Raw genomic sequence first — 12642 nt, 5'->3', positions numbered from 1 at the left:
TACACAGGTGCCTGTTCTCTATAGTCTTGTTTGAACAGCCAGCATGTGCTTCCTGAAATCACCTTTCCTGACCTTAGTCCCCACATCCTGGGACTGACTCCACAGGTGGTTTCTGCTCCTGATGGAGGAGTTGGACCTGTGACTGACAGCAGCCCTCTGGTTTCAGGGAGGGTACTCCAGTGGCTGCTGCAGAGGGACAATCATCACTTCGTGCCAGGAGCAGAGGCTATAGATGCCAGAACCTAGTGTTCAGAACCAACTTCCAGTACATGGGCACTGTATCCTTGTGAGGACTGCATGGAGTGACAAGGGGCCATTTTCACCATGCATCCCCAGTGGAGACATGACTGTGGCTTGGCTGGGAGGCCAGTATGAAGTTTTGTGTCCATTTGCACTAAGACAGAAAGGACATGAAAGTACATGTATGTATGTATATGTGTGTGCATGCAAGAAAAAGCCCATGCAGGTAGGTGTATCTCTAAAATGGGAATCATGTTCACAGCTGGGCACAGTGTGGGTTCTGGGCCAGATACCCTAGTTTCCTGCTCCCTCTTTACTGCCTGGGACCCTAAGCAGGTGCCTGTTCTCTATAGTCTTGTTTGAACAGCCAGCATGTGCTTCCTGAGCTTCAGAGTGGCCTGACTGGGGTGGGGGTGGGGGCTGGAATGCTGCCCAAGTCCCTGAAAGGGCTCCCAGAAGGTCATGCAAATGGGGAGCCAGCACCACCTGGTTTTTGTCTGAGACATGAGGCCCATTCCACCTTCATTCACCCTCTCCCCTGTTTCATCCCTCTGAGGCTGCTAGGCACCCTAGGTCTTTGGCTCCTGGCAGGGTTGAACATTGTGATATCATGGGCCAGAGAAGTGAGTCCCATGGAATTAGTGGGGCAGGAGAGTAAGCCTAGGCAGACAGGGCCTGGGCATTCCTGGAGCATGCGAGGTTGACACAGGACACCTCTCAGGAGCAGATGGGGTTGAGTTGGTGAGGAACTGGGAGGATGGCAGCTAAGAGTGTTGATCTACCCCAAGCTGTACTGTGCCAGGGTCCATGGGTTTTACCTCTTCTAAATAGGTAAATACAGAGGACAAGGTAGGGCCTAAACATCTCAAAGCCATCAGGAAACAAGGCCTAAGTGATGGTGAGCCCTGAACAGCTCCAGAAACACCCAGAGGAGGCTAGAGTTCCCCTGGGGTCATAAACTCCCATGGAAAGGGATCTCACCAGAATACGTGGTCCTTGGTCACCCGTTCCTGTAGAAGTGTCCACTTCTTCCCCAGGTCAGTCGACACATACAGCTGCAGGGCAGACAAAAGAGAGGCAGAGCTTTGGCAGGGAGTGACTGTTATCTGCTGCAAGGCTTCCCCAAGAGATGTCACCCTTGTCCTGCAGGCACACAGAGTTGCAGGCCAACCACCAAGGGCCGGAACCAAAGAGGGGGCTCCACGCGGACGTCTTCTCACTCAGGCTGGCTGGTAGGTGAATTCTTAGGGTGTCCAACAGCAGCTGGACAAACAGCAAACACCCAGGGTCCCCAGGGTGGGTTCCCTCTCCCTTTCCAGCCTGGGTTGGCACACACAGTCTGGCACATTCCTGTGGGACCCTGCCTCTTCTTTTCCTCTTCCAGCCCTTCTCAGGACTTCCCTGAGTACAACTCCCTCTGTGGGACACTGCTGCACAGGCCCTGGTGACCCCATTGGACAAGGAGCACTGCTGTCTGCAGGCAGCCAAGTAAGAGGCTCTTGGTTCAGCGTGACACAGCATAGCCAGTGTGGGCTGACTTCATTCTCTCAGGCAGGGTCGGGGGGGAAGTTCTGAGTAGCATGGCATTGACTTCCTGCGGGCCAGGTCCTCTGCCTGTTAAGGTGGGGGTGGGGCAGAGGGAAGGACCTGATGGAGACAGACTGGCTTTCTCTCTCCAGACAGTCAGTCCCACTCGAAGCTGGCCAGCTTAGGTGCCCAGCTATAGCACATAAAACCCAGGCATGCATTTGTTACATGAGAGACATAGTGAACCTCAACATACACCTCCCTCATTCTCCTATGTCCCTGGCTCTGCAATCTCATGTCTTTATTGAGTGGTATTCATGCCAACCCTTCACATACTGAGAGAACAGGCATGGATGTGACAAGTCTGTCACCACTGTCCCCGGGGCACCTTTTACTTGCATTATTTCATGGGTTTTATGGGTGTGTCATAACTGTGCCCTTCCTCTGTTCCTGGAAACATGCGGGCACTAGCAGCCCCTTGGGTCCCACGTAATTCTGCATGTGGAAGCCTGTCTCCATCTGAACTAGTTTCAGAGCTGTGTGGTATTATCTGCTACTACTTTTAGCTGACGAGGGAGGTTGGATGGGAAGGGAATTCCTGCCTATGGCTCTGCTCCCTGTGCCTGTGTGGTGCTTGGTTTCTTCACCCACCAAATATCATCCTTGGCAATGATATTCTGAGGGGGAGCCTGTGGCTCCAGGCACGGTTTCTGTCAGAGTCCTTCATCCACAGCTGCAGGATCATGCCCGTACTCCAGGCTCTTCAAAGCTTCAGTTTCCTGTTTTAAAAACTACTCCACATTCCTGCCTTAAAGAGGTGTGGTGGGATGTCTTAGTCACCTCACAAAGCGGTAGCATCTGGACAATATGCAGTGGAAGCCCCTCAGCTCTGAACAGTGCACTGGGAATTGGGCCTGGGTTTAGAACCCCAGCTTCAGGCTCACTTCCTTCCACTCCTTTTCCCATCTCCCTGTAGCCTTGGTTGCCTGAGGCACTCACCGGCCTGGCTCACCTTCTGCACCACTGCCGAATGCATCCTTGTCTGCCAGGTAGGCCAGTGAGTTTTCTGAATGAATAAGCACATTTGGCCGTGGGGCAAGGGCTAGCTAGAAAGGGCAAGAGATTAAGTATTTCTGGCTTGGTGGGCTGAGTGGTCTCTGTGGGAATGCTCACCTCTGCCTTTTGAGCAGAAGCTGAGAGAGTGCAAGCTAGATACAGAAGCATGGCTGGATGCCAAACAGCTTAGCAGGTAGCTGGACATTACGCTAGGACATCTGTTCTGTTTCACATGATAAGAAAGCATCGCCTTCCATTTGTAAAAGGGCTTTAAAAGGGGGGAGTTTTCCTCCCTAGGATGACTGAAGGCCAGGCAAGGTCCTCTTGTGCCCTGTGAAGCCCCTGGACCTGGGCCTGGCATGGCCTAAGGCTCAACAACCACCAAGACACATGACTCACTGTAGCTGTGATCTATATCAAACACTGTCTCACTGAAAGCCCACAGAGACACAACTCAAGCCCACACAGACGACGCACACCCTCATGCACATAACACACTCACCAACACAACCATTAGATTAACAGTTTTTCTATCTTTTCAGGATGAGAAAACTAAGGCTGAGAGAGGTGAGTGCATAGATCTGTGTAGCACAGAATTCACACCGAGCAGCAATTCCCATCTCACAGCCCCGAGTTCACAGTACTATGCCAGTGGTGAAGCAGTGTCCCTAGGAAGGATGGCTGGTCCACTCTGGTCCTCTCTCTGGGTCATCTGATTGACTGGGAGCAGCCCCTTCCATCTCATGATTCAGTTGATCCATCTGCAAATTGGTAGAGTGTTGCTCAGAGCCACAGCCAGTCAGTCAAGAACACAAGTGTTTAGGGGCCTGGTGACAAAGTTTCCACATAAATGAGTGGCATTATCATTGTTATCACCACCAATGTGCTTGTGTTTATGATGCTCATCCCAGAGTTTTATGGAGCCTTTCTAGTTCATTCTCAAGGGGGGCGGTGATTTTACTATCTGCCATCAATTGCTGCAGAAACAGAACACTTCTGCTTAATAAAAGATAAACGTTGAAAATAAACAATAACAAACATTGGAGGGACATCCTAGTTCCTATAGCTAAAGTTAGCTCCAGAGGGTCTATCTCGGGAGAGTGGTGGAATGTGCTTTTAAGGAATTGCTGCCCTGAGAAGGTGAGAAAGTGCAGCCAAGGCAAGGGGAAGATGACATCAGGGAAGGTGTATCCTAGGAGTGCACATCAGTGTCTTTCATATGAGGCCAGAGGGGCAGCAGCTCTGCCCTGGGCTGCAAGGGCATCACTGTTAAAGAGCCTCAGTTTTCATCCCTCATTCCTCAGAATGCCTTATTGTCTTCATAGGTGGGGACGCTAATGCCTACCATTGCACTGACTCTCTTGCAGCTAGACTGCTGGGTCACAAGAGGAATGAACTCACAGGGTTAAGAAAGCCAAAGCAAGATGAGGCATTTTCCTTCCTTTCTTGGGGTACTTCTGCTATCCAGCATGTCCCAGAGGACACGCTCAACTCTGGGGTGCAGAGGCAAATGTCCACTCTGCTTTTGCATAGCTGCTGGGGATCTGAACTCAGGTTCTCATGCTTGTATAGAAAGCACTTTGCAGATTGAGCCATTTCCCCAGACTCAGAACAGGTTCTTGACTGGAAGAGGGGAAAAGAGTAAGGAAAAGCAAAGCAAAACAAACAACGTGAATCTGACCTTCTCTTACAAGTAAGTAACCACAGCTCTGCCAGTGAGCAGGTACACAGCTCATGCCCAGGGAGATGAGGCTGTGGGTGATGAGCAGTCCCCAGAGAGCTGAGGAGGGCCTCCTGGTGCTAGGAGCGTTGGGGACTTCCTAAGACTTGGAAGGAATATATATTGGGTGTTATCCAGGAAGATTGGCCAGACTAGAGTAAGGTACGTTAGATTGTGTCCCAATTTATGATATAGCAAGATAGGAACAGAGGGAGGCAGGATAACCCAAGTGAGACAGAGCCTTTGTCAGAGCAAGGGCAGATACCTGGGAAGATGACAGAGGTAGGAGAGGAGAAGGGGGAGAGGTAGGGGATTGGCAGAGCAAGGGAAAAGTCAGGCAGTGAAAAACTTAATCCTGTTCACATATTTGTGCCTACCCTGGTGGTTCTGGACTTGTTGCATGACTCTGTCTGGTCAAAGTAGAAACCGTGTTCTGTTCCACTCATGTGGTGAGAACAGCATGCTCCCCAGATAAGAGTCATATGAAGTCTGTACCCTAGTAGTCAGAAACCACATCCAGAGGATTCCAGAAAAACCTGGCAGAGTCCCAGCTATCTGAAGACCCAGGAGCAGGCACTGCTCCGAGCCAGGGCCTTTGCGATGCGCACCTCTCAACACGGTGTCCGGATGCCCAGCTAACAGCTGGCGTGTGCAGTCAGAGCTGGCACGAGTCTACTACACACCCAGCTTCTTGGGCATCCGAGAGAACTGACAGACCACCAAGCCCCCCCCCCCAAAGCTCAAGATGGCCATTACTTTCTAATTTCCCCAAATCTCTCATTCCTTTTATAACAGCAATTAAACCTTTTTCCTTTCCTTTCTTTCCTTGTCATCACAGAAAGAGCCAAGGAAAATAACCAAGGTTTCAGCTCCATTAATTTTTCAGGGCACCATAAATTAAAGAGCAATTGCAACACAGTCAATTTCTTCAGGAAAATAACTCGCCGTAGCTGCGCTTTGGTCTAATTACATGGAAGGCTAAATAGCACTATTAATACCCAGAATGGTGTGCAGCCCTGAGGGAAAGGGATAGGAACAGACAGGCAGCCGCAGACCAGAGACACTAGACAATATGTGTTAGGCCTTGCCAAGGAGGCTGAGCACTGGGGAAATCTGGGCTTGGCCACCACCCTTCTCCACTTGGGACTCTTACCCGACTGATCCCTGTTAGTAAGAATTTATCACTGACCCACAAGTTCATTCATCTAACCAACTGCTATCCATTCATCCATCCATCCATCCATCCATCCATCCATCCATCCATCTTCCCATCCATCCATCCATCCATCCATCCATCCATCCATCCATCCATGGATAGATCTAATAATGGATTCATGCTGGCCATCACATCTGTCTCTCTCCCAGAGGCTGATGAGTATTAGTTTCCATTGGCTGCTGTTCTGGCCTCTGGCTGACTACAGAGGCAGGAGAAGAGCTTGGCTGGCAGGCGTGGAGGGGCTGTGGTTCTTCTTCCTTCTGCTCTCCCTGATAGCCACAATGTGGCAGGCACTGCATAGCTGTCACCAGGGCCAGATACCCTTCCCAGGACCATTCCTTTGCCTGCAATATGGTATGGTGGCAGGCTATCCTTCCATTCCAATACAGGTATATTCAAATCCTTAGAACTGGTGGTGACCATGCCCTCATATGGCCCCAAATGGCTTTCTAGAAGTGCTTTTAGGGTATGGGGATTATCTGGTGGGCCTGGGGTAGAGTTGCCTCTGTTTTCATAAAAGACATGGGCTTGGGGAGGGTTCAGACATGTAGTCATGGACATAGGTACACCAAGGATGTCCACAAATGCATGCATGGGCATTCTAAGGATGGACAGAGACTTCACCAGGCTCTCCTGGAAGATACAGCAATGCCACTTTAACCCAAAGCATGTCGGGTGGTGGTGGCACAAGCCTTTAATCCCAGCACTCAGGAGGCAAAGGCAGGCAGATCTTTATGAGTTTTAGGCCAGCCTGGTCTACAAGAGCTAGTTCCAGGACAGGCTCCAAAGCTACATAGAGAAATTCTGTATCAAAAAAGCAAAACAAACAAAAAACAAAGCACATGGTGACCACCAGCTCTCCCTAGAATCTCCGAGACACATGGATTTAGCTCAGAGATACTAATTTTACACTTCTGGCCTCTATGACTGTGGAAAAACAGATTTCTGTCATTTAAGCCCCAAGGTCTGTGGTCACTGGCCACCATGGCTTCAGGAAACCATGTCCCCCCATGCACACCTGAGCATCTACTAGCCTAATGTGGGGAGGCAGAGGGCAAGGGCCCCAGCATCCTTTAGGATCTCCAAATCCCGCTCACAGGCCTCTGTGTGCCAAGGGTCAGTGCCACCTCCATGTACTGTATGTAATACACACCATTGAAGTGAGACTCCCTGTGCTCATAGATGGCTACTTATGTGCCCATAAGGGCAACGTTGAGGTTCGTGCCTCCCAGCTCAAAGTTTGCCTCACCAGCTGGGGCTTCAGGGTGCCCTGACAGGAAAGCTGCTTCTTTCCTGATATTTGTCTGACTGGGACGTGCGATCTCATATCCCATGTCCTCTTACCTTGCTGTCCTTGGTGTAGGCAAGAACCTTGTCCTCCTCCTTTGGGTGGAAAAGGAGGGTCTCTACGAGGAAGGGGACAGGATACTTCTGGAAGGTGGCACCCTCATCGGTGCTGAGGAAGATGCTCTGCTCCCGGTCACCAAGGGACGAGCTCACCAGGATGATCTGAAACACAGCATGTGAGGTTGAAATCGGGGTCACCACTAAGAGGGCTGTTCTCCCTTACTGCCCCCACCCCCACTCTTTCATGGAGACCCCAGCAGGCTCCATGGCAGAGCTGAGGCTTGACCTGGAATCATGAAGTTCAAGGTGTCTGCCATACAGGAGACAGCTGTGGACATGTGGGAAGGGGTGATGGAAGTGGAGGTATCTGCCTGAAGAAGAGAATGATGAGTTAGACAGGCTAACCTAGAACTCAAAGGTGGGGTGAGGGGCTGGTGGGCTGGGAGAGCTACTGCAAGATCACCACAGCCGACTGACTAGTGTCCCCTGAAAAGATGTCTCCACACACTCAGCCCTGGGAGAGCGAGTATTGAGAGCATGTCCTGCTCTAAGACCTTCCTGTTGTGTAAACAGTGGGCTTGGGTCTCTTCTTGGCCTGCAGAGAGTCCATTTTACCAGCAGCATTTGGCCTCATGTTGAGCACAAACACAGAGGGAGATGACTGCACCTCGGTGGGCACGGAAACAAGACCACCTGACCAGCAAAAAGACCTGTTCCTAAAAGCAGACAGGGGGCCACCCTTGAGACTTATCAAAGTAAACTGCCCCCCCCCCCCCGAGTAAATAGACATATGAAATCACACCAGGGCAAACAGGCCAGGGATTTATCAGACACGGCAGACTGAGGAAAGGGTGAAACACCCTTACCTGGACTCCGGAAAGAAGAGGTCACCTGACACCATGATGGTGACCTGTCCTCTGACTCATGTGAGCATTAGGAGCACGAAGCCGAGAACTCCCAAGTGCCTTGAAGGCATCAGCTTAACTCAGTTCCCATAGTTGATAGGGCCTACTCTGACTGCTGTCCCCCTTCCCGTTCACCTGTTCACGCATATGACCTGACATCTATCTGTTCACCCCTCTGGATCTGGTCCTGCCCTCGGTCTCACAGTTTGTGCTGTTCTTCACCCCTTTCCTGAAGTGTGATTGTCACGGAAGCTCAGCTCAGCTCTGAGCCCATGGCTGACTTGGCAGCACAGCCCCCAGCATGCTTCATTATCTTGTTCACACAGCGAGTCCCCTTCCACCCCCGTCGGCTGTCTGCTTGCCTCCAGCTAGATCTCACAAACCCCTTGAACTCAGCTGCGGCCTCTTCGGTCCTTTGTCACCATGCTGGAGAATACTGTTTCAGTGAGGGTTTCTAGCGCTGTGTTAAATACCATGATCAAAAGCAGCTTGAGGAGGGAAGGGTTTGTTTCAACTCACAACACTCGGGTCACTCCATCACTGAGGGAAGTCAGGGCAGGAACTCAAACACGGCAGGGACCCAGAGACAGAGCTGAAGCAGAGGCCTTGGAGGAGGGCTGCTCAGCCTGCTTTCTTACAACATCCAGGATCAGTGGCATGGAGGTGGTACCACAGTGAGCTGAGCTGTCTCACATCAACCATTGGTGGAGAAGATTTCCCACAAGCCAGTCTGGTGTGGGCATTTTCTCAGGTGAGGGTCTCTCTTCTCAACATGACCAAAAAGAAATGAGGGCAAAAACATGTGCACATGCGTGCCCACACATCTTCCATGTGCTATGCAACCGTGATCCGAGAGTTTATATTGGTGATTAAGATTGGCAGCTGGGCGGTGGTGGCACACGCCTTTAATCCCATCAATTGGGAGGCAGAGGCAGGTGGATCTCTGTGAGTTCAAGGTCAGCATGGTCTACAGAGTGAGTTCCAGGACAGGCTCCAAAGCTACAGAGAAACCCTGTCTCTAAAAACCAAAAAAAAAAAAAAAAAAAAAAAAGGAATAAAGAGTCATCAGTTGTCACCTTGACCAGCCATCACGGGAATCGGCACTAGTTGACAATTATGGCCAATAGATTTGCGGTGGCCTGAGAATTGACTACTAGTCAGTATGTTCTACCTGAAGGAAACAAAACGTCCATCCATCTTCCTGACGTAGCTGTCACAACAAGGACTTTACTTGGAAGCATGGTCACTGGTTACAAGTGCAGGACCTCAAAAAAGGCCATCCTAGATTTAGGGTAAGTCCACCGGCAGTGTCCCCATAAGAGGAGACAAGGGCACAGAGATGGGGACATGGGGCTGCTGGACACATGGCGTTAGAAGAGGCAGAGAGCAATGGTCCCCTGAACCTCCTGGAGTGGAATCTAGCACACCCTCCCTTGGATGCCCAGCCTTCACCCTGAGAGAACAGTCCATACTCAGCCCCTGTCACATACGTCCTTAGCTGTGGCAGAAGCTCTGTCCAGGGCGACGGGATGGAAGACATCTGTCTTACAGTTCCACAGCATGACAACATGAATTTTGTTCTGCTGGAGGCAGGTGCCTGAGGGGCTCACTGGAGTGGGCCATTTGGGAGGCTGGCAGTTTGGTCTTGTGGGGAATGCCACATCCCTTTGATGTGCACACCATATCCCTCTATGCTGCATCTGAGCTGACAGGAGACCCACAGGCTGGATGAGAACCTCACGTCCTGTGTGGTTCTGAAACTAGCTAATAAAACTCCATGACTGGGGTGATTTCTGGTTCCACACTGTTCTGCGTCATCAAAGCCTCCCAAGAGGAAGTCACCATGCTACCCAGGTTTGTGGTGTCCAGGACCCTCGGGGAACCCTGGCGTGAGGCACCTCCTGTGCACTGGAAGGCCACCTACCCACCACCTTTTAAACCTTTTATGCTGCAGAGTCCCCATGGATACCTTCTCCTTTGGGCTTCTTGGGACTCCCCTCGACTTCATGGAGTAGCCAAGAGAGGTAGCCAAGATCCTATTGTCACACTGTGGGTCAAGGAGGGCTTCAGAGTTGAAAGGGGCAATTGGAGAGCTCCTTACAAGCCAGACCTTAGGGTCACGAGGCCTGGGTAAGATAGGAAAGTGACCCCACCACAGAACATCCAGGCAAGGGGTGCTGGAGCCATTGACTCTGTAATCCCCACGGTGAAGGCAGTGACATGCCTTGCTGGGCACTATGGTGGGAAAGACTCTCTGCTGGGCTTGGCTGGAAACCAGCATAGTTGTGCAACACACAGCTCCAGGAGGGCGCAGGGCAGAGACCAGCCTCTGTCTGGATGCTACAGCGATGGCCTTTCAGAGGTCAAGCTTCTCTGGAGAAAACAATGAAGGACCCATGAGGATCAGTGGGCTGCACAGAGCATTTGCTCAGCTCTAAGTGAGCCGATGATAATCCCATAGTGTTTTCTTTCCAAGGAATCTTAACGAGCTCCCTGGGAACATTAATTAGTCTCTTCCAGCATAAAGCTCACTATCTCTGTTCAGGAAGGCATGGGAGATACTCTCTGTAACAGAGCAGAGATGAGCCTGCGGGTGCAGAGGAGCAGAGTACCTCAGGGAAGGGCTGCAGAGGGGCATTGAGAACGAACACAGGGTGGGAACCGCTGGTGATGGATTCTGCGCACTTTGTTACAGTGACTGGGTTATAGGAAGCACGTGGCACTCTGCATTGGCAAGTGATGTGGCAGCAAGCAGAACTGAGATACAGCAGAGAACACCAAAGGCCACAGAGGAAGCCAGAGCAGAGATCAGTTTAAAGTGGAGATTTAGGATTCCAGATTTTACTGAAATAAACTTATTTGTAATGGTTCCAGGTGGAAGATGTACCCACTGTCACAATAAGGGCACAGAGGTCTGCCAATTAGTATTCTCTAAACACCACACTGAGCTCAGATGCCGCTGACTTCCTAGTTCTATCCCAGAAACTCGCATCAGACACCATGTGATTATTTGGTCAGGTCTTCTTGGATCCTGTTGAGGACATTTTTAGCTTTGCCTGCTTTGATTGTGTGACTGTGGGGAAGCCTGCAGGGGTCCCTCCAGGGAGCCCAGGCTGGTGTGTTTCCCACATTCACCTGTGATCTCCCAACAAACACCACTGCGATGGTATTCGCTCAAGATCACAGAGGGAGGCACTGTCACCAGGACACCCTGTGGAGCCTGTGCCCTGCTGGCAGGTGGCCTTTGCCAGGCTCCTTTGCTGTGGCTTGCTTGTCTGTCCTCTTTGGAGTGGGATGGCGTCTTGCCTCCGAGGGTGAAGCAGCTATGTAGTGACAGGAATTTTGCACTAGAACTGGCCGCGCCTCCCCTGCTATTTACTTAATCATTCAGTTATATCGGCGGGGGCTCATGAATATTTATTTTACACTTTGCATTGTAATTCATAAACTGTTTTCCTCAAAGCATCCAGCTGGAGCTCTCGGGAACTTTCAGCTCCTCCCTGTGTCCCTTTGGCACATCCTTTTGTCCTTCCAAAGATAATTCAAACTATGTGTAGACACCTGGACAAGAAGAAAAATGACACAAGCCACCTAGATGCCCTGTGTTGGGCTCACCAAACACCCACTTAACATCTTTTCTCCACCCCAGACTCTGGGTGCACCCCTGGTTTGGCCAATCTTCTTCCCAGAACCCATATGCCCCTTATTAAGGCTCTTTCTCGTGATGCATTCTGATGCTGCAATTGCTTGTCACGGGCCTCCTGTTTGGACTGCGTGCTCTGAGCAACTCCTGTGTTGTACCTCTAGTGACCACCAGCACAGGTGTGGGTGGGTTGGCAATTGTTCCATCCTGGAATAGGGGATATAAAGCATGCAAGGATGAGAGGATGGAGAGCCCCACCTCCACTTGAACTCCCATAGGATCCTGTGTTTGCTTTTCTCTTTGGGAGAATATCCGCATGAATATTCAAGTAGCCTAGAGGCCAACAGCCAGAAAGTCTCATTCACTTCTTCCTCCTTACTGCTCCTGGTAGCACACATTAGTGAAGGCTCATTCATTCATTCATTCATTCATTCATTCTTCAATGGCTACTGAACTATGAGCCAGAGGGCCTTCTCTGCGGAGGTGCCCACAGGTGGGCCTTGAATGTGGGTAGATTTGACTGGCAGATTAGGTTAGTGAGGGAATGGGACAGGGTCCCAAAAGCAGAGTCCCTGGCCCACCTCCCATCCCCATCCCAGGTTCCGGTATCAGTCAATCACCCTAGTTCTGTATTTCTGCAGTAGGCTGAGACGATAGGCACCTTGCCTTTCTGGGAATGTGCTGCACCTGCGCAGATACCCAAGAGGATGGAGATGACCCAGCTCTGCCACTGATGACTGAGATGCTGGCCTTGAACATCTACCATGATTCAAAGCCACATGTGAACAAACCAAAACTTCAAAAGTTCTTGAGCGCAAACTCCCAGGTAATGAGGCCCTATCTGCAGGTGGCCCCACACCAGTCAACCTGTGTCCCAACATCTGCTTATTAAATAGCTTCCTGTCCACCAAGACTCTCTTCAGAGACTGCCTCTTCAGGAGACCCTCCCTGGTACAGAGTCAGTGAGGTGCTCTGACCCTCACCTGGA

At 50.9% G+C, this 12642-nt stretch overlaps 1 protein-coding gene across 1 annotated transcript in view; it reads right to left on the bottom strand.

Moving 5' to 3' along the window:
• The window catches only part of Sorcs2 (sortilin related VPS10 domain containing receptor 2), a 375316-nt gene that overhangs the window by 53365 nt on the left and 309309 nt on the right, over nucleotides 1–12642 (bottom strand). Inside the window, 2 exon segments of the mRNA XM_038340624.1 lie at nucleotides 1222–1295; nucleotides 7104–7268. Of these exon segments, the coding sequence (XP_038196552.1) occupies nucleotides 1222–1295; nucleotides 7104–7268 (239 nt within the window).

Source organism: Arvicola amphibius, chromosome 1 (genome assembly GCF_903992535.2).
Source record: "Arvicola amphibius chromosome 1, mArvAmp1.2, whole genome shotgun sequence".
In the NCBI taxonomy this organism is placed as follows: domain Eukaryota; kingdom Metazoa; phylum Chordata; class Mammalia; order Rodentia; family Cricetidae; genus Arvicola; species Arvicola amphibius.
This window is presented reverse-complemented; position numbering and strand designations above follow the sequence as displayed.